At 30.7% G+C, this 22,330-nt stretch overlaps 1 protein-coding gene across 2 annotated transcripts in view; it reads left to right on the forward strand.

Moving 5' to 3' along the window:
• The first annotated feature begins 7,700 nt into the window (after positions 1-7,700).
• Positions 7,701-22,330, forward strand: part of LOC119840365 (alkylglycerol monooxygenase-like) — a 28,615-nt gene continuing 13,985 nt past the window's right edge. The window contains exons 1-2 of one of the 2 annotated variants that reach the window (XM_038366952.1): positions 7,701-7,877; positions 20,729-20,917. In XM_038366952.1, the coding sequence (XP_038222880.1) occupies positions 20,759-20,917 (159 nt within the window). In that variant the 5' untranslated portion in view covers positions 7,701-7,877; positions 20,729-20,758. The remainder of the gene's footprint in view (positions 7,878-20,728; positions 20,918-22,330) is intronic. The other variant, XM_038366951.1, reaches the window with a different exon arrangement.

The following is a 22,330-nucleotide window of genomic DNA, read 5'->3' on the forward strand; positions in this document are numbered from 1 at the left end:
AAATAAAATGTTATCGGTTAATTTAGGAATTCCATCAATCCTGTAATATATTTAAATTAATTTTGACTTTATCGATACAATTTTAAACTGAATATTCATAACGAAATAGATTATAGAAATTGTAGAGGTAAAGGGTGTATTTATCACTTGTGTTTTAAATTCTTGCTATGTATTATGGGATCTTAATCAAATTTAAAGATGCACTTGTACGAGCTGTCCTCAAGACTGATTTTTTTATACATTTGTAATATGTTTTCTGGCTCGTCAGCCCTTTTGTCAACGCTATCAAAATCCTCTCATACCAATATTATCAACTTTTTTTTTCTAAAAGTCGATTATCTCTGTCTCTCGCTATGTTCGCTTAGTGCCGCGCTCTCGGGCCGCGGTTCGCAGTCAACGTAACAGGCTCGTCGCTCCATTATGCCGACCTATTTTCATTGATTTGTTCATTGCAAAATTTCTCCATTGAATATCCATACTCACGCTCTAGGCTATCTCTATAACAAATTTTACATTTGTATTCACAATTACTTTTACTTATATATTAATTATTGATTTATAAAATCAAATTCAAAATATTCTTCAACAGATTATTCAGAAAGCATGGCTGACTCGTTTTTTGAATTTATTTAACTTTTATTTCTCAAAATGGGATAAAGGATATCATATAAATTTTGAAATTGATGAGACGGGATGATAAGATAAATTCATTACAATACATTAAAATACACGTTATTAAATTTTTATTATAGTGGTCATATTTTCGAAGGACCTGATTATTTCTTAGATAACAATTAGCGATATGCTCTAACAGCTTTTAAATCATATGTATTTTGGAAAAATTGTCATATAACATTAGTGAGATATATTGATATTGTATTCGTGAAAATAGCAGAATTATTAAAAATCTAATTCAACAGTGACTAGAAGCACTGTTTGATACACCACTGAAAACTAAAGGCAAATTTTTCAAGCTAGGACAGAAATCTAGTCTTTATTGTAATCAAGTATTTTTGATGTCATATTGGGTAACTACACTGGTGGTCCTTCTGATGGTAAGCGATCACCATTGCCCATGTACATTGGCAAAGATAGTGCCTCTGCGAAAGCGTTACCCGATTTTACGGGGTAGGGGATAAAGACAGGATGGACGTCTGCCTTGAATGGACTGGGAAGAATGAGGAAAAGTAAACGGCCCTCCGGCTCTACAACTCACCATAAGAAACACAGTAACATGCTTCTATTTCTCGTCGGTCCAACGGGGGGGGGCGTGATACTTCCCCGGTGCAAGCTAACCCAATTGCGTGCCAAAGCATGCTCGACTCCCACATTAAGTAATTACTAATATATTTGCAAAGAGAGAAATAAATAAAAACTTGGATATTTGCCTCATTTTTCTGTCCTTATGTAGGTTCATTTTTAATAAAACTGTCCATATTTTAGAACCAAGTTTTTGTACGGCTGAAATTACGATTGGACTTCTCTTTGTAACTAGGAAGAGGCGTTCCACAGACACTCACAGTCTCGGTACAGTTGTACAAACTTTAAATTTAAAGCTGAGCTTTAAACTAAGTACGGAGACTAATTATCTCGCTGCTTAGGTTGGGCATCTTAAAATCTCAGCAACCTTCCATTAAGGCTACGTTGTAGGATAATATTTTGATGTAATAAAGTCGACAACATACATCGAGACACTGAGTGAAATGGTGAGTTGTGGAAACATTACTGTGTGAGTTTATTTTTTATCTATGTGTTTATAGTAGGGGAGCCCAAGAGGGGATTTTGGAATGTACTCGAGCGCGTCAGATTATTATAAGGGAAGGTACCTTACCTATTACTAAGTACCTCCAGAAAGTATGAGCAGCAGATATTGGTGGGTGCGCTCACAGGAGCCGCAGGAAATTAAAAAATGTCGATAATTCTCTAAGGTTACGCTCAAATTGTCAGATTAGCGAAATTTGGATTTTTTATGGTGTAAATAACCCGTAATATCTTCATCTGACGCGCTCGAGTCATATTTTTTTTATATTATACATTTTATTCGTAGCCACGAAATTTCCACATAAATCGTAAGAATAAGCTATATTTTTTTTCAGTGATATACCAGAGCATTTAAAATATCAAAATCTAGTGCTTGAGTATTTCCACAGCCCCCCTTTTCTTTTATAATTAAAAAAAAAAATCAAAATCCTTTTTCCATCGCTAAAATTGAAAACCCTATAGGACTTTTTTTCTTGCTATCGCATAATCTGCGAATTCCAATAGGTTTCTGAAACGCTCGAGTAAATACACATTTAGCATCTTGGGCTCCCCTACTATTATTTCTATGAGTTCATTACTTCCTTTTTAAACGAATGAAGTTTGGTTGTCGTTGGCACTAAGTTTTTTATTATTTATGACGATCAAATCATTCCCCATAAGGAATATATAATAAAGTCCCCTCCGCTCATTTATGAATGCGCATTCTTTTCTATTATTTAATATGTACAATAAAAATTGTGATACCTACGTATAATTGATATAAATCTTTATGATTGACCAAATTTTTATACTATACGTAAAATATTACAATTTATTATGAGTCTCAAGAAAACCTTGTTGTCTTATTCAAATATAACAAGACCGTGCAGCAAAAATGTTAAATAGTGTAACTTTTAATCACGAAAACCTTTAAGAGCAGACCTTATATGTTTGTGAGTCAAGGAAGACAACATTTAGGCATAAGGTGGCATATGTAAGCTGTCACAGTGGAACAGTTTTCCAATAAATTGTTATATAGCAGCGTAACTCTAATACGCACACTAGTTAAAAGTATTTAAACATTAATGCTTTATAGATATGAGATAGCATAATTGGTTGGAATTAAATACCTATATACATATATATATATATTCCTTTGGATTCCTTTCAAAAGAGGTCGAAGATAGTAATTGAATAAGCCAGACATGTTATCCACTATTAATCGTGGTGAATAACGAGTAAATTCAGGAGATTGTTTTTTCAACCGACTTCAAAATAGGGAGGTTCTTGACTTTATCTTTTGTGCTTGTGGGTGGACCCAAGTCGAGTACAATTTCATTTCAAATGTAAATTTAAAATATTAATTCCGACGTCGCTAATTTTTTCCAAAATAATTTATTAAAATCAGATTACATTTTTAAAACAAAAAATACGTATGTTAAGATTGCTAGAGACAGGTTTTTATATGATTTTTATAATTCTCCCACGAGAATCAGGCAATCCAAAATGTTCATTTTACCAACTAGAATAAAGAGGCAGTCATTAAATTATGCGGTTGATCATTAACTATATTAGCGCCTTGAATAGCATTTGTTATTAAATGACACCTTATATTATAATATCATGTTTTCGAAATCAAATTGCAACGAAACCTAATAGGTGTTACACCAACGCATACTAATGCAGAAGTCTCTTTTACTTCGATACATAATTAACATAGATTCAATCATGTCTATGATTCGTAAGATAAATTAACTTAGTTTTTATCACATTGTACTTCATACTAGTATTATAAATGTGAAAGTTTATTTGTTTAGACGTATGTACGTCAATCACGCTGGACTACTGAACAGATTTTGATGAAATTTGGTATACAGACAGGATATGAGCTGACTTGGGTGATAGGATACTTTTTATCCCTATTAAATACTCCCTTGGGATGAAACAGGAATCTTGATATTCGGACGAAGCCGGGACGAGCGACTAGTAGGTTATAATTTGAAAACATTTCTTCTAGAGTAAGAAAGCATATAAGACATATTGTACCAGTTTCAACTATTCCAACGAAAAATATATTTTTTTTTATTTATACTAGATTAGCTACATACGTATTATATATTTAAAATAATTACAGACCTTATCAAATGGCATCCGCTTGCAAAATTGCCATCCATTAAGTCATTTCAACACCTACAGATTAAGTGTGATTACTTTTAACTATTTCGCATCTTCAAATAACAACTCCAAAATTCAGGTTGCACCCATTTGGCACTCGAAGTTAATAGGCAATTTAAAAGTCATTGTATCGAAATAATAAAACGAATCTAATGGGAATAGCTCTTTGATTAATCTCACCAATTCGGTGACGTTTGGTCTATAAAAAGTTTGAATAGGAATTGTGTGTAATACAGAGCGTTATGCTTCAACAATACTGTTACAAACAATATGTATTCAATCCAAATGTTTATTCGTTCCATATTTTATTCGATTCCCAGGACCAGTAATAAATGTCCCAATCTGGCAGGACATAAAAGACTGAACACCCACTTATCGTGAAGTTAATTTATTAGTGAAAGGGATGTGATTACACATATTTCATTCAAGCATTAGCGCAAATGCACTACCAGAGGACGCGTGATTTCGCTGAATGCGTATTGACGGTGAGATTAGTTGAGTATATGTCCATTATATACCCATATATTACTTGTATATAATTTATTACAATCGTGCAACAGGGGAAGTGTGGTGCGTATAGTTAAATATATTTAATATTTAAGTATATCAACAATGTTGTATGTAAACTGGTCGTTGAAGTAATAAATTAAAATACAAATTATTATGGAAGCAAGTAAGGTTTCGTTAATGTTTGAGCAACAAGTCAATTTCCTATTTCTAGAAACTGCTTGTTAAAGCTGTTTACTAAGATTACGAAAAGTATATCAAGTGTTTATATCCTGCGACTAGTATAAACAAAATTCTTATATGTAGTACAAGGTGTGGATTTCAAAAAACAACTTTTCGATATACGATTACTGTAATCGATAGGATATATTTTCATTATATCACACATTAATACACAAATAATAGCATTCATAACCTGTTATATTTATTAATTATAATTCGCAATACATTTACAAATAAGTTGAATTGATTAAATATATTTAGACATTGAAAACAAAATCACGTCATAACTAAAACAACATATTTTTACTTACGATTCTCAATATTAACATGATAATTAATTAAGCAGTATGCTAAAACATTCTAACAATATACCGCGAAACTTACGACATAGCTCACATTCTTAGACAGTTCTGTTAATACCACCCTATTTAAAACCCTCTAAGCATCCACAGTTATTAAATAAGTAACATTAAATTCGCAAATTTATCTATCTATTGTAGGTATCATAATAAAATTGAAGAGGCCGAATTAAGATGAAAATAGTAGTAGAAAAATATAGTGGCATTGGCATTGAGCCACTATATTTTAACAGCTGGAGAGTCTAGGACCTCGAACTGCAATCGGAAAGCTGGAGGTTTGAGAACAGGTGAGCATTGAAAATATTAATTGATTTATGAATTTATCTTTACTATATAATCCACATCATAACTGCTCAAATCCGTGATGGAATACGTCGTGAGGAAACCGGCATGTCAAGGAATCAAAAGTTCGACATATTATGAAATCTCTTATATCCTCACTAGACCTAACTGCACTTGGTCTACGTGGTGTATCTGAATTAATACCTCGTATGAAGCCAGTGTCCCTGCAAAGGGAACAAATATCGGCTCTAAAATAAATACTTCTTTATTTAAATTAAGTTCTTCAGAACGTCATTTGATTATATTAAGTATATGTATCCAAGTATATCACAATGATGTAGATTCTTAATACAGAATACAACAATATGCGTTTTGGTAAAACGTGCATTCTGAACCCAAATGCACGTTGCGTTGTACAAAATTATATGTTATTAAACAAATCTCCTAATTATTATTTTTCATACATGTGATGTGTGAGGGATACTTTTTATCCCGATAATCAGCACGATTTTCTTGGGAGAAAAAAGTAAAAGTTGAACTTTTATTTACCTTACATAGTAATGGGTAGTCCAAAATAGATGTGACACTTAAAATATTGCAATTTATCAATATCAAGACCAAATTTTATTAAACGACTTTAAAGTAAGGAGGATTCCAAGTTATTGGCCTTAAATTTTTCTTTTCTTTATTTGCAAGTTATTCGATTACTCGAAAATGCCCAGCCCGATTTGTAAATTGATGTTTTGGGTGGAAAAAATATTTGGTTAAAAAAAGCAACATATAAACTATAAAAAATACGATGTTTTCGCTAAAATAGTACTATGGATACAAACATTACAAGTTTATAGGATAATACATTTACACACAATTAATTAAAGGCAGCTGTCAACTAACAATATAATATATCGACATTGTTGAATTTACATTAATGTTTTTATTATGAGCACTTTTTCAAACATGACATGGCAATATGTAAATATAAGAGAATGGAACGCACATGAATCAGAAGCTTATTGTCATGAAACTGATGTGAAGGTATTCTGTTGTTGAGAATGGGTAAAAACATTTTGCCCGGAGCATTATTATACGACTAAATTATATAGGTCACACGTGGCAATTTTTCATTTTGTTATATAGGATTGTTAGATTTTTTAGGAAGATTGAAACATTTGGAAAAATAAACTATGGCAATCATGAAAGCAAAATGCAATATTGAAATAGAGTCAAAACTCTTATGAAGAACAGCTTTATATCATAAGCGAAACCGCGGGTGTACAGATTAATTTCTTACAGGATATCTTCCAGAATTAAAAAAGGTTTAACCTTAAATAATACTAAAGACATATTAATCCACATCCACTCGTTAATGTAATTGTTTCTACATATTATATGAATTGGTTCCTGGGGAGTTACATCCATGGGATATGTCGATAATAACTAGACTTCACGTCGTAACACTGATTGAAGAACCGCAATGCACAATAACAAATGGACTTGCAATTTAATAAAAACGAGTATGAAGCTCAATAACTAATTACCACTCTCATAAATAAACTCATTGATTACTACAACGCAATCCATTTAAATACATCTAAGTATATCACGGGAAAAAATTAATAACAATTTCCGTACAATAATAATGAGAACTGACACGTTTTGTAGCACGTTTCACATGACAATGAACAACAGAACTACATAGAGTATATATATCGATATAGGAGTATGTTCCGTATAAAAATTATGCAATCAAGGCTATTGACCTCGTTGGAGGTAAAGTAGATCCAGTGAGAGAAATGACACACAAATTAACAATGCGACAAATTTATGCACAGTCATGCTGTTTACATTTTTTGCTTTGTTTTACAATAATTAATTACTTAATAATTGGCTAGCAGATAGCTGTTACGTGTTTTGAATAATTGATTTTTCAATGTTACGAATTAACTCTAAAATCAATTGTTTAAAATTGCGTTCGATTAAAAAAAATAGTCCATTCTACATCGCTTTTTCCAATATCACGCCGATACTGTGGTTAAATATGTTTGCTTATCTATGCAAATGAAATGCCGAGCCTTAGTAGGACTATCACAGTGTGACCGCTTCGAATGATGCTAGTCGGAATCAGATTTTCAAGGCATATTGCCATTATTGTGAGTATCGCTTTATAATGCCTGATAATGTTGTGATAATTTTCTTTGCATAACATAACACATACTTCTAGAAATTAGGCTTATTGTAAAAACATTTAAAATGCAATTTATCCAATAAATATTTGATTTCATTAATTAAGGATATTTTTGGCAAACGTAACATGGATGTACCGAGTGTGATTAAAAATATTTTTATCACTTGACCTATAATAATCGTAGTGTTAGGCTTTGCTTAAATTGCCGGCAGTGTATACAAATAGAACCGGCGCTGTGTATTATCTACATTCTGAAGTTGACGCAGTCTCGGAGCGTGCGCGTGCGCAATTCGATTGCGCTACATTTCGATTTTTACTTCTGGGACATTGAATGTACGAAATTGTTGTATATTCGGGCGTTTTGTGATAATGTGAATAACCTTTTTATATTATCAGACTTCAAGCATGTAAGTAAATGTTTATAACAAAAAATGATTTGTTTTTTACCATTTTTTTTAGTGTCACTATATAAATAGTATGTTTTTATGTGAAGAAAATAAAACTTTAAGCTGATCTCTGTACAAAGATCAAAGTGATCCATATAACAAGAGAAGTTTCGAGCAAAAACATTACAGATAACTAGTATTTTTACCGTTATCACAACAATAACGTAATAAATATGAAAAATAAAAAATATAATATTATACTTTAATAACATTATTTATTAGTGAAATGGTATCTTGAATAAATACTTATTTAAATTAAATTTTATAAGAAAAATCAATCAGTTACTTCACTTCATCAGGAAATTAATAAAATTGTTCTTGATTTGTTTTAAGTACTTAAAAATATAATTTATAAACGAGTTTACATTTAATTAAAAACTAGAACAACGGAAAACAAAAATGTAAATAAATTGTCTTACCTACGACGGTTGAAATTTTAGTAAATTATTCCGACTAACTCAGTAGCTTTAGGAATCTCATTATTATGTACCTTCATATTTAATTATGAAATTCCCTAAGCCTGAAGGAATTGCTAAATTAGAATCATTAATTGTATGGATTCTTTATGAAAATTATCTATTTTATTGTTATATGAAAATTTTTGGTATGTATATTTATGTTTTATTGCCATCATATTTGATATTATGCATCAATACCATTTATATGAACTGTACCGATCATCAGAAGCTGTGATACCAATCATGTCTCATTTATAAGGAACTAGCTTTAAGCCCGCAGCTTCACCCGCATAATCCAAAGCAGAAGACAGTACCGGATTTTACATGCATAGTTCCCCTAGAATTTCCGAAATAATGACTATCTTATATTCTATACTTGTCTTCTCATCTCTCACACTATCTTTTTACCGAACTTCATCCAAATCGGTTGAGTGGTTTAATTGTGAACAGACAGACAGTTGTACTTTCGCCTTGATAATAATACGAGTAGAAATTAAAAAAAAAACAAAAGACCGGGTATCGTCCTTCTGGTGGTACACGAATATTATGGAATGTAATACATAATAGTAATTAAAAAGTTAATATAGGAATAAAAGGTGTTTAAATAATTCAAAGGTCGCGGCCTGGAAACAACCCAGCAATATTAAGATAACTCCAATAATAGATACAGTAATGAATATATATATATATATATATATATATATGTTCAAGAGCAAAGTTCGACGATCTCACAAGGATTCCTTTCATATTTATTGAATAAATAATAATAATGGAGCCATATTGATTTATATGTAATTCATACGAATCGAAATTGAATTTAGATATTTTTAAACGAAAAAGGAGAAGGAGTAGACGTGTGTTACTTCATAACTTATTACTGGATTAACCGATTTTCAAGAAACTTTTATGTTCAAAAGCGGTTACTTGTTATCTAATCTCATTAAAATTATGTTTAGTTCATATAATTTGAAGGCGGTTTAGTTGATGTTTGTTGAAAATAAATATATTTATAATATTGTGATAACATTATGTTTTACTTTTGATGAAATTTGTTTAAAAAAGAGAGATTACTCAATATGTGTTTGCAATTTATAATGGTAAAAATAATAAAAAATTTAATTTGATTGCAATATACCTAATACCTAGTGATATGAAGTCAAAATTTCGATCTTTCACGACCAATATTTTCAAAAGGCAACACCTAATTTTAAAGATATGTATTGAAACTCAACCTTACAAAGATACTTTTTTTTCCATTGATACCTCACAGGTTGGGGTAGGTGGCGATTTATTTTCTCATCCTCATTTCCACCTTCGAGGAAGTATCCCGAGGAGGGAAGAACCACTACTACTACTTTAAAATTGGACCAAATGACAATATTTCTAAAATAAAAAAGAAAAACGCTACGAATTGTGAACCTTCTTTTTCGGAATGTAGTTTTAAACATTATTTATGTTCCTGTTTGGTCTCTTAGTATAAATGTTGACCGATATAAGTCAATTCAATAATAAATTGCTTTCAAATAATGCCTATGATTATACTATAGGTACTTTATGTTCTTATGATCAATTGCCTTCATTGTTTTTCCAAAGAGAAAATAAGGATAAAAAAGTTGAAGCGATACCTTTGCGTTTCATTTATTTCTAGCTCATATGAAAGTTTTTGACAAAGAAAACTATTTCATATCAAAAATAACGTATTCATATTACTTTCTTGTGAGATATCTCGTATAATATTTCCACAGTTTTCTGTATCGATGATCATAAAATTGTAATAAGTGAAGTCCCGTGTCCCCTAGTGGGGTATGGGGCAGATGATGGCGTCTGTTTCACTGAACGATTTTCTTTACGGACAAGCAGGTGATCAGCTTTCTGTGTCCTACCAGACCAAGACAATTTTTTTTTGCGTCCCCACCGGGAATTGAACCCAGGACCCTTCGGTTCTATAAGATTGCCATATTAGTATTAAGCACAAAGAAATTCAAACATATTTGCGGAAAGAGACACTATCATGATCAATTTTATTACACGTCACGTGCACTGTATATGTATGCCAATGTCTACGGGAAATAAGAACGTGTTATTTGCAACAAAAACATGCTGATAAAGCAACTATTTTCCGTAACCTATCACAATATTTATTTTTAAAATCTGCCCGCATATAAATCATTGATTAGTGACTTGTTTACAAGATTTGAAAACTTCATTTAGTACTAACTTCGCGAACGTTTGTTTACTATGCTACCAGTATCGTACCTGATTAAAAACAAGATTTTGTTTACAAAGGGAAACGAGTTTATTCCTGTTATTTAGAGATTCAACATAAAACTCAGATACAAACGCAGTAGTGGCATCTTATTTTGTTTGTTAGTATTCAGATCTCTTACTTTGTGGTACTATTTATAGTTTTATAGTAGATAGTAGATACAGTATAATAAAAACAGCGACGCTTGTTAAATGCATAAGCATCAATCTATTTATAAATTTTATTTATGTATTCACCTTTATAGAAGTCACTGGTATAACATTTTTGTTTCACATGAATATAATTGTATTTAACTGGACAGTAATTTGAATAAAAAATTACCTCATAATTAAAAGATAAGAACAATTTCTTCCCTTCAAAGATTGCTTATACATCATTTCATATTTCTTATGAAGCATGTCTATAAAGGAAGAATGAATAATTAAAAATGATTGATTTTTTGCTTTATGCCTGCTATTTTTTTTAAATAGCTATTGCAGTGAACAATTGCTTAGAAATCCGTTTAAATGTTATGCAAGTCCATGTTATGTACAATAAAATAAATAAACAATAAGTAACTTGAGTATTTCTTAGACTAAGCAAAATATAAATCTTTATCGAAATAAGAACTTTAATTCAGTTGGTGGCTTTTAACACTACACAGTACACTTCTACACAACAATTATCTGTCCCATTATTTATTTAAAGATAAACTTTTAAAAACATTTATTAATCGTACCCAGTAGCGATGTAAAGGCCTTGAACGTGTTATCTTGTGAATTAAAACTACTCACATCTTAGTTACGAGATTATTTTGTCAAATAGTTTGTTTTATTTCAATGCACTGAACGTATTTCCTACTTCCTTATTGACCTTTTGAAGTACCTTAATACATTGTATTTATCACATCATTGGCAATATTTAGATCAATCGTAATCTCGCAACTCGGTTCATTTTAATTAAATGATGCAGGTTATTTTATGGAGGAACATTTTATACTTGCGTTACGCGTGTGTAATACAAAGAAATAGTAAGTGAAAATTAAGAAATAAGCAAAAACATATCGATCGCACTACTATTATAAATGTTTGTTTGTTTGGATGTTTGTCCGAAGATCATGCTAAAACTCCTGAACGGATTTTGATGAAGTTCGGTATACAGGCAGGGTATGAGTTGACTTGGGTGATAGGACACCTTTTATCCTGATTAAATGCTCCCTTGAAATAAAAAAGTAATCTCGATATCCGGGCGCAGCCGGGTCGAGCATCTAGTATAGCACTATTTTAACATGATCTAAGTATAATCACGTCATGTCTTATATGTTATATAACTATTCAAAACGTTTGATCAGCAAGCGTTTCACGCGCGATTTTTGTTTTATATATTATTATATGACCTTAAGTCGTTGAAAATAGTAAACCTCCATCGAAGGAAATAATATTAATAGGGTACACTTAAAACAATTTTCTATCCGAGATTGGCCTTTGGAGTTGACATCGACAAGCCTTTCAATAATATATGAATGTATATTTCCGATCACTCGGAAACTCCAATCGGACAGGAAGGACCTAAAGGAATTATGTATCTCTTATCGCACTAATCCATTGCTAACCACATCAAGCATGATGCATCTTGCAAACTATATCCATGGAAGCTTCTAGAATATTACAACATAATTTACATTAACCTCCCTAAGACTGCATTTCCACGTCTATTGCGGCTTCGACTAATGACACCGGTTCTGCAATAACTTTCACTTGACTTGTCACTGAAACCGTACCTTAATCGTTAATTTTCTCGCGCAGTGTATAAGCGATAAATTAAGTTTATATTCTTAGCTCAAGGTTGATAAAATGAGCATATAAGAACTAGTAGAACTACATTAAAGTGAAAAATTTATGAAAATACCGCAACTTCATTTAAATTTATTATTAATCAAAGTGGAAAAATAGTGTTTTTGTTTTTCGAATTTTATTTTTTTTTACCCTTTATTTTTAAATATTTTTACATAATAACGTAATTTAGCGGCATCTTGTTAAAAGTTTTCACTCTAAAATAGTCTAACTAGTTTTTGTGACTCATAGCAAAGGATAAAATACATCTGTAATCGAAGTTTACATTTGAAAACAATATATTACTGAATATTTTATACAATTCTACCATCTAGTATATTTGAATTCAGATCTGCGTTTCGCATACAACAATTTATGGATGTCTTGGTGGTACATTAATTATTATCGCAAGTAATACGCTTCGTTTAACATTACGAGTAGAAGTAAACAATCTATTTAAATTCAATAAACTGTCACAAACAACGCTTATACCATTAATAATAAGCAAATTATCAAGCGGGGGTCTGATAATATGTACATCTTGGTACATTTCCCTACATGAGCTCAATTAATAATGGCACGACTAAGTATAAAACTCAAGGACTGCAGCTGATAAGAAAACAAAGTCGCTGCATGCTATCACTTTCTTCATTAATGACATACATTTATATAGTGTAAGTTGAAAGTCAATTTGTATTACGAGTATATTAATATTATAGGACGGCACGATTTTCTTTGTTCTACTAATATTATAAATGCGAAAGTTTGTAAGAATGTGTGTGTATTTGTTGCTCTTTCACGCAAAAACTGCTTTACCGATTGCAATGAAATTTGGTACGTAGACAGCTGGACAACTGGAATAACATATAGGCAACTTTTTATCCCGATATTCCTGCGGGATACGGACTTACGCGTGTGAAACCGCGGGGTGCAGCTAGTACTTCATAAGTCTTAAAGAATGAAAATTGTCGATTTTCAACATTTTTATAGCGGTGATTTCAATTTACGACGTCTATTTAGACTGACGATAAAAGTTATAGGCACCTAAGATGATTGGAGTATTATGGATTTCATTTGCATTTAGATTACCGGATCTTGAATAATTAATACAATAGAGATGATAAAACGGATACCTTCTCAAGATCATTATTTATTTTTCTGAGATAATCATTATTTTATGAATATTTATCTAGAATGTATGAAAAGAAGCTTGATATATTTAAAATCGCTAAACTAAATAACATGAAATGAATCAATCAATGAAAATTATTTATTGTAAAACAAACAGGTAAAGGTATCATAATTTTATGTACAGAAGGCTGTTTAAACGCTATAAGCGATCTCTCTCAGACAACCCGAAACATGATCGTGACTATTAAAATTTCATTATGTCAGTATATTAAGCAAACTCATCTAGTAGCTATCCGCCCGTGACTTCGCCCGCAAAGGCCTATGTGTATAATTATGTCATTCTTTAGCCTCCTGGCTATATCCAAACACAAAACTTCGTGGCAACGTAAAAGAAAGACAAACTTACATACCTTCGCTTCAATATAAAGAGGTGGTTATCAATGGGACCCTATGATTATTATTCATTTTCTTTGTTAATTCATAACTTTTTTTTTTATTTGAAATCGTGTTCCTTCTATTTGGTCCTACTTGAATATGACTTAGATTTAATAATTTGATGGGAGTTAGTTTTTCGTTTAAAATGAATCGTTAAATTACTACACTGACAATAACTAATAATGATTTAATAATTGTAAGATCGTCAAATAATATGATACAAATAAAAGATATAATATATATAAACAAAATAATTATGAATTATGTTCGATGAAAGCATTAAAATTATCTAATCGTTCATGAGATCCGAAGTTAGACGTGAAGTCTGATATAAAGTGACAAGCCACAAGCATCCTCAACCCTTAGAAGTGTTGACATCGTCAAAATAGATTTAGGATTATTTCAACTGGAATTTAAGATTATAGGGCGAAAAAGCTGACACAGGTTTTGTATATGAAAACTTTTATTTAAATTAATTTTGCTATATCGAAAATACACTATAAAACGGTAACTGTCGAATAATAAACTTGAATATTCTGAAAATATAACATATCTAAATTACACGAATCGAGAAATTTAAACATTTTTTTACGTACATTTGTATTTAGCGGAATTTCGTTACTGAAATGTAAAACCAAATGAAATTTTATTCGCTTTTCAACAATTCCACATATGTTATTTATATTCATTATAATATAAAATACTAGTAATAATATCAATATCGGATGATACTTATTCAATTATTTTAATCTACTTACAAAACAAAGCAATAAAGGCCAGAATATCTACACATGCCTGTAAAGCATCAGAAGCTTGCATACGACCATTTGAAAGTGAAACTTGCATGCAATTTAGATGCTTATAAAGTCTATGCGTATGACTGATTATAGCTGGTACACCTGCATCCCACTTCACTCTCAGTTGTCATTGCAATGGAAAACATTCGTAGTCTAATAAATGGTCTCGCAACTTGGAAAATAATGTGTGGCTCAAATTATAAGAGACAAGAAGAAGAAAATAGATTTTAGTAAAAAATTGGATTCACATTAGCAAATTAAAGAGCTAAATATGGTCATAAAACCATCAAATAATACAAGAAATTCTTATGTATTATTGGCGAATGATGCAGACACAAGTATACATGCATCCATGCATGCCAGCTAGTGTATACACATGATAATTACTGGCACGTGCAAAGTGATGGTATGCAAGTGGCCAGCGTAAAGATTGCGGGCCTTAAACAATAAATTTATTTTTATGCCGCAGTGATAAGAAAGCTAACTAAATTCGTTGATGCTATATTAAAAAACAAATTACGAATTATTATATACAAAGTACGAATTAAAATTGCTACTAATAAAAATTAAACACATTTAAAATTATAAGATTATTTATTTCTGAGCTACGCCAACGGGAACCAAGATGATCACTTAGTCGCTGAGACAGATGGAAACAAGAACCACTAGCGCATACCTTTAGCGGAAAGTAATTTTAAGTTTGCATTTACTTTTTTTTAGAATTACACTCCACATATAACGTGCATGAGCGGAATTATAATTACGAATAACTTTGTACATATAATTCCAACTTCGGCTCTGCGAATTTATATACTTATATATAATAATATTTATTGAATATAAAACAGTGGCATTGATGATAATACTACTATGTTTAATATATTGCATTCACGTGCAATAGAGGGAATCAAGTGTTGTTATTGTTTGCCCATTTAATATTTACATTGTTAATTTACTAGAGGAAAGTACATAATTTAATAAGAGATACTACAATAGATGCACAAATACTGCCTTATCTGTATAAGAAAATATAAGTAATGGTCTCATGAAAATTAATTTGAATTTATTAAGACACAAAATTATATATTTACAATGTTCCGTCCTGTAATAGCTTTATTCTTACTAATATTATAACGCCAAAGTTTGCTTGCATATTTGTCTCTTTATCACGTCGCAACTGAGCGAATCTGTGATGTGATTTTTATGTCTGCAAATAGTTAGGAGGCTAGAGAAAGCCACTTATTACCGCTGTGAAATATCTCATTCTAACTGGTATGAAATAAATTGACATGGATACATGACAAATACATGGTTTGAGTGTGTGTAATACAACAGAGTGGACCTGGCTTGGACCTCCGATGTATACTTATAAATTATAATTAACCTTGAGAAACATGAAAGTTTCTTGAATTCAAAGAAATGATTACTTTCTTATTTTAATATGCCAATTAGAATATAAAAATTTACTTTTAAACTTGTCTATTATATAAATAGAGAGTCGCACTTCATACGCAAATATGTAGTGGGAAATAAAATTAAAAATACTAATTATTCAGTCGCGATACGCTACAGCTAATTAAAAGTACACTCTAAAATAAATAAAAACTAAACAGGATCGTATCGTTTCTCTTATATGGCAGAGACGTATTACAGAATCTGGTGGGAATACTTCATTAAATGAATGTTTATGTTTAAGTGCGTATATGTCTGTATATGTGTGTTTTTGTCATAAAATACTCTACAATAAAAATTATTTACAAGAAATATACTAAGCCAAGTCAATGAATGCTTCTATATTTATTTGTCCCGTTTAAAAATATCATCGTGTAATAATATTTAAGTAGTGCAATGAATACAATGACCTATTATCACACGATTAATTAATATAATCGTAATTATTGCAAATCCAATCGCATAAAGACGAGAAAATTGTGTAACAATTCGAATAAGCAAATGATAAAATATAATAGTTATTGCGTACATAATTATTTACGTTCTGTTCTTACATTTATGATAAAACAAAGTGTCAAACGAACTTGGTTTGGGGCTACTGTACTTGTGTAATAATATGGAATTCTTAGTATCCGATTTGGACTCGCCCTTGACTGGTTTTTTAACGTTTACATTGATGTAATTTTTGGGTCAACGTATAGTTAAATATATTTAAAAATAACCAAGTGTACATAATTATACCATGATTTAGCTCAATTATACATATTATACTGAGCACAATATGCAAATAATTAGAAAAAAAAATTACTTAATAATCTAATTGCTTTGCAACTATGATAACTGACTGGAAAGCAGGATCGATGTAAACTGACCAAAAGGTATAGCTACTTTTGCAATAATCACAATATCATATTTCATAAATAGTAGTATAATACATCTGATACCAAAATAACACAATACTGACCGCAAGTTAGGTACGTGACCAAATATACAATATGATAATTAACACGTGGTAAAAGTGAGACAAAAGGTCAATCCACTTTATGTTCCTCGTGCAAAAGAATTCTTGCAACACTTAGGTTAAAAATATGATACTATTATCAGATACTTATCATATGCTATCTATAAATCTTGCCTATTGATTAATCTCGTCAAAGGCCACACAGATAAAAACCTATGTATTCGCAGTATTTGTTATCAATCAACTTGCATTCGATACATTACGTTTTGGAATAATAGAAGATAGTATTTTCTTGTGTTTGATTTTACGCGAGTATTATACATTTAGAAATTAAAGAGACTGTCAGTCAGAGAGCAGTCTCCCCGTGACCACGCTCGCTGTAAAGTGTTCGAAACGTCGCGTTAATAATATAATGAATAAATCGCGTTTAAAATCCGTTAAAAAGTGTTTAATTTCTAAATAATAGAAGATACGTACCTTACCTTAGCATGAAAGTAAACTTACTCACTGTATTCGTAATTAAACAGCAATGTCCAATAATATCAAAAGGATTATTCAATTTATCTAGGTACATGTTTAAAAATATCTATATAATTATAACATGAATGCATTAGGAATGAGAATGCAGGGAATGTTTTAAAGGGGAATATCTATTTATCACATTATATATATTATACTTCATTCATGACAAATAACCTGTTTTTCATGTCTGATCTATTCGTAAACTGGCATCCAAGCATTTCAAGACTTATTAACATCTACCTATCCGTCTTTCAAAACTAATAAATAACGCACCGACTCTGACGTATGTTTAAATTTAACAAAACAATTGTACATTAATTATATTCGGAGCGTAATTTTGCTTTTTGGTATTGTTACCCACGCTATATAAGCTTGGCATATTTGTACAATTGTATTTTTTGTTGTAGTCACCTTTCTAATGTTTTCGCTCTGCTCGAATGGTATTTGGAACCATATCGAAAGAAATTATTCGTTATGTTCCATGTTGTCTTGTAGGACTTGTACACTAAAACTATATATTCAAATTTAGAAATTAAAATCTTTTTAACGGAGCGTGGTCACGGGGAGTCTCCCCGTGACCACGCTCGCTGTAAAGTGTTCGAAACGTCGGGTCAATGATATAATGAATGGATCGCGTTTAAAATCCGTTAAAAAGTTTTTAATTTCTAAATGTATAATACTCGCGTGAAATCAAACACAAGAAAATACTATATATTCAAATATCTCCGATATATATTCAGACTGCGCCGCGCTGTTGAACTCACAGGCGAGTATTTATATACATCGTGTCTTATTAATAAGATGTATAAGGTATATTATTGTAAAGCTTCATTCTTCTTTTCCGTGAAAGAGTAACAAAATATAAAATATAATAACATATTCATCCATCCATACTTACAAACTTTCGCATTTATAATATTAGTAGCATACTATTGCTAGATATACAGACGGTACATTACAAAGTAAACGTCGACTCAAATCTCTATAATTGTACGCCAAAAACACAATGGTTTGAGCTGTTATTGAGCTTCCATCCAAATGTACACAAATAACAAAAGAAAAGTTTTCTCTGAGTTTGAATAAATTATATGACTCAGGCTTAAGCGAATTCTATTACCGCGCGACGGCCGACGGTACTGAATAACCGTAGATACCAAAAGTTACAGAATAAATTTACTCTAATATCAGTTCTAATAAATAATTGAAATTCTAGTTTGGATATCTCCTTGTTTAAAATAACTCCTTCTTCTTTGGATGTAAGGCTCAGTATGGTTGTTAGTACCATTCGTTTTAGATACTTGCATTACTGACTATGAAATATGAACTATTAACACTACTCTTCTGTATTGTAAAACAAAATTGTATTTTATCTACATCAATTTGATTTAAAGAAGAATAAAAGCGTCTTTTTGAATATTTTTGTAACGTAACGATAAATGGCTTACCAATATTGAGTTTCGGGAATCATTTATGAAGAGTATCTGATAAAAAACACTGTTTAAAATAATTGCTTAAATAGATACTCAATACAATATAACTAATACAGGCTGTGGATGCATAATTTCAATTTGTAAGGATGAACCGCGACGTTGGCCCAAAAGGCAATAAGTTTATATATACCTATGTAACGGCAACTATGTACTTCATTAATATTAAATAAAATCATGGTTTATTTATTGATTTTTCTCTTAATACTGTTAATTCATAGAACTAGAGCATATTGAAACACGATATCATATTCCACAAAATTCTAACTATAAGACACTTCTCTTAAGCACTAGTATTTGAATGAAAGTAAAATACAATTGTATGAAATTAGACTAATTTATACGAAGAAGAAAATTGGTATAATTATTTTGAGTCGCAAGATTTTAATGAGCAAGAATGGTGCTGAAGTATAAAGCTTATAAAATACATATTGTCTTTGAAATTAAAAATTTCAAGATAATTATGTATGGTTTGAATGGCAAAAATTAAATGGAGTTGGGTAGTTGAAGGTTTTAAAATATTTAGAAATTAAAAACTTTTCAACGGATTTTAAACGCGATTTATTCATTATATTATTAACACTTTACAGCGAGCGTGGTCACGGGGAGACTGAGATGTTAAGTTTTTAATTTCTAAATGTATAATACTCGCGTGAAACCAAACACAAGAAAATACTAGGTTTTAAAATATTTTTGTTCTGCTATATTCCAAACGTTCAAACTAATCTGTGACTAAAAAATATATAATTAGATTTATTTTTCATTGTAATGTAAGACCTACACCTACCTACCTACACCTATACAAACTATTTTTATAACCTAGAATTAGTATTAATTTCCTCAATGTAAGTATGTTAATAAACCGGTAGGGTTTCAGCAATTCAGGTCAATGTTCGTGATATATTATAACATGTGCTATCTTCCGACATTGTCTATTGAAATTGGCACGAAATGAAAATTTAAATTATTATTTTTCACTACTCTGAAGATAACCAGCGGACATATTGATTTTTATTTATCTTTTCTATATTCTGTTGTTTGATTCATTTTTAAGTAGAATCGATGTTTTTTCGTAATTATCAATACATAATATTGTGTAGGTATTTTTTTATTATAATTTAATCTGCATAGTTCAATGAATATTAGGTCTTAATGATATTTATGAAGATACTCCAGTTAAAATGTTCCGAAATAGGGGGACTCGGTTAGAAATAAACGTGCGTGGAACGTCGCGGGCAAAAGCTAAGGCATAATAACCCTAATACGTTTCGTCCGGCGTTCGTAAATGAATTTAAAGGGCTTCTTTTATTCAATTTATCGTTAGTTAATGATTTCGCCTACGGTCAGATATCTATGCACTTTACAACCTAACGCCTATCTTATCATTACTTTGTACTCAACGGAACCTCTCTGAGTAGGCAACATTTAATTTAAAACTTTTATAGTGTTAATATTGTTCATTTGTTCATACTATTTATTGAATTAACTTTAGTTTTGTATTCCAGATAATATTCCATTGAAAATGGCGGCAGAAATCCTATATAACAACGCGACGATAAGAAAGGACTTTTCAGATGTGTTGATGGGACATCTGAAGGGTGTCGGTCGAATGTTTTATTTGCATTCACCAGAGGAGACCTTGTACGAGAAACCTGAAGATGTGCCAAATTTCTTTAGACAGGTATTTATATTGTGCCTATAAATAGTATTCTAGAGCTTCAATCTAATGACCGCCTAGTGTTTATACCACTTTAACGAACCTGGAGTAGAAAAACTATATCCGCTTAACAAAATGTAATATTACGATATGCTACGTAGGAAAAACAATCTGAAATTATATTAAATCAATGGTTTATTACTTCCAGTGCATTAAAATATATGTAATGCCACATGTTTTAAATGTTAATAGACGCTTGAAAACAAAAACATATTGCGCATAATAACAAACTAGGTACGAAACGTGCGTATCAGATATATCAATTAATAGCACCTCGTAAATTAATATCCAATAATAATGAATATGTCGCAAATCTTTTTGCTCAACAAAACATATTTAAAAGTGGCGCAATATATCATTTGACAGCAAAAGCTTCAAGGCTTAATTTGTCAATAATAACTTGTTTTGCTTTTGTAAGCCATTAAAATTTAATGTTTGCATTTAAAAATCAATTTAAAATGGAATCAAACGAATTTCTCAAGTATATGATTAGCAATTAGAGAACTTCTTTTTTCAAGAAACGAACAAGAAAATTTATTTAATTTTGTTGTAGATGTGGGTGAGTATAAAATATCAATAAAAATTGGTTTCTTATAGCAAAAATTAAAGCCAGTTAAAGAATTTTTACTGAACCTTCCATTGTACATACTGAAACATGTACGTTCCTTAAATTCAATAGCCGCGAGACATGAAACGTCTTCACACAAAAACAAAGTAAAACAAAGACAGAACATTTTAAAAGATAGACCTTGTTTGTATTATAATAGATAAAACGAGAAATACCTATTCCCAATTCTATACTAAAATAAGTACAATAGCCTTAGTTAATTATCATGCTTATTTAAAACAAAGACGATTGCTAATTTATTTTTGGGAACAGGCATGTTGGCTGTTTGGTCTTCTTTTAAATCTTTATGCTACAATACCATGGTCAATTTTACGTCGATTATTGTTATAGTCATATCGTAAATTGACCCATGTACATGACAATATTGTGAGTCTATACATATGCATATATAATTTAATTCTCACTGTATTTTATTGTTTACTTATAATATGATGTTGGTAAATATCTGCAGATGCATACGCATTTTTTTTTATAAAAGTTCTCTAAATCTTTCTACTATCTCTTCTACCTATCTCTGTCTGTGTTCGAGTATATATATCTTAATTAATATTGTGTTGAGGAAATGCCATATTTTTTCTTTGTTACAAATGAAAACAATAATTTATTTTTCAATTGTTTTCCTTTAGAAAAGTACTGTTAGTTACACTATTTACAATTTAAGAACTGCTGAACGGTTTTTAACACGCTTTTATTAGCTTCACTTGTATGTTTGTATGTATGTAACTCACACCCGTTTTTCTCCCACTTCC

This window comes from Zerene cesonia, chromosome 6, assembly GCF_012273895.1.
Source record: "Zerene cesonia ecotype Mississippi chromosome 6, Zerene_cesonia_1.1, whole genome shotgun sequence".
NCBI classification, from domain to species: Eukaryota; Metazoa; Arthropoda; class Insecta; order Lepidoptera; family Pieridae; genus Zerene; species Zerene cesonia.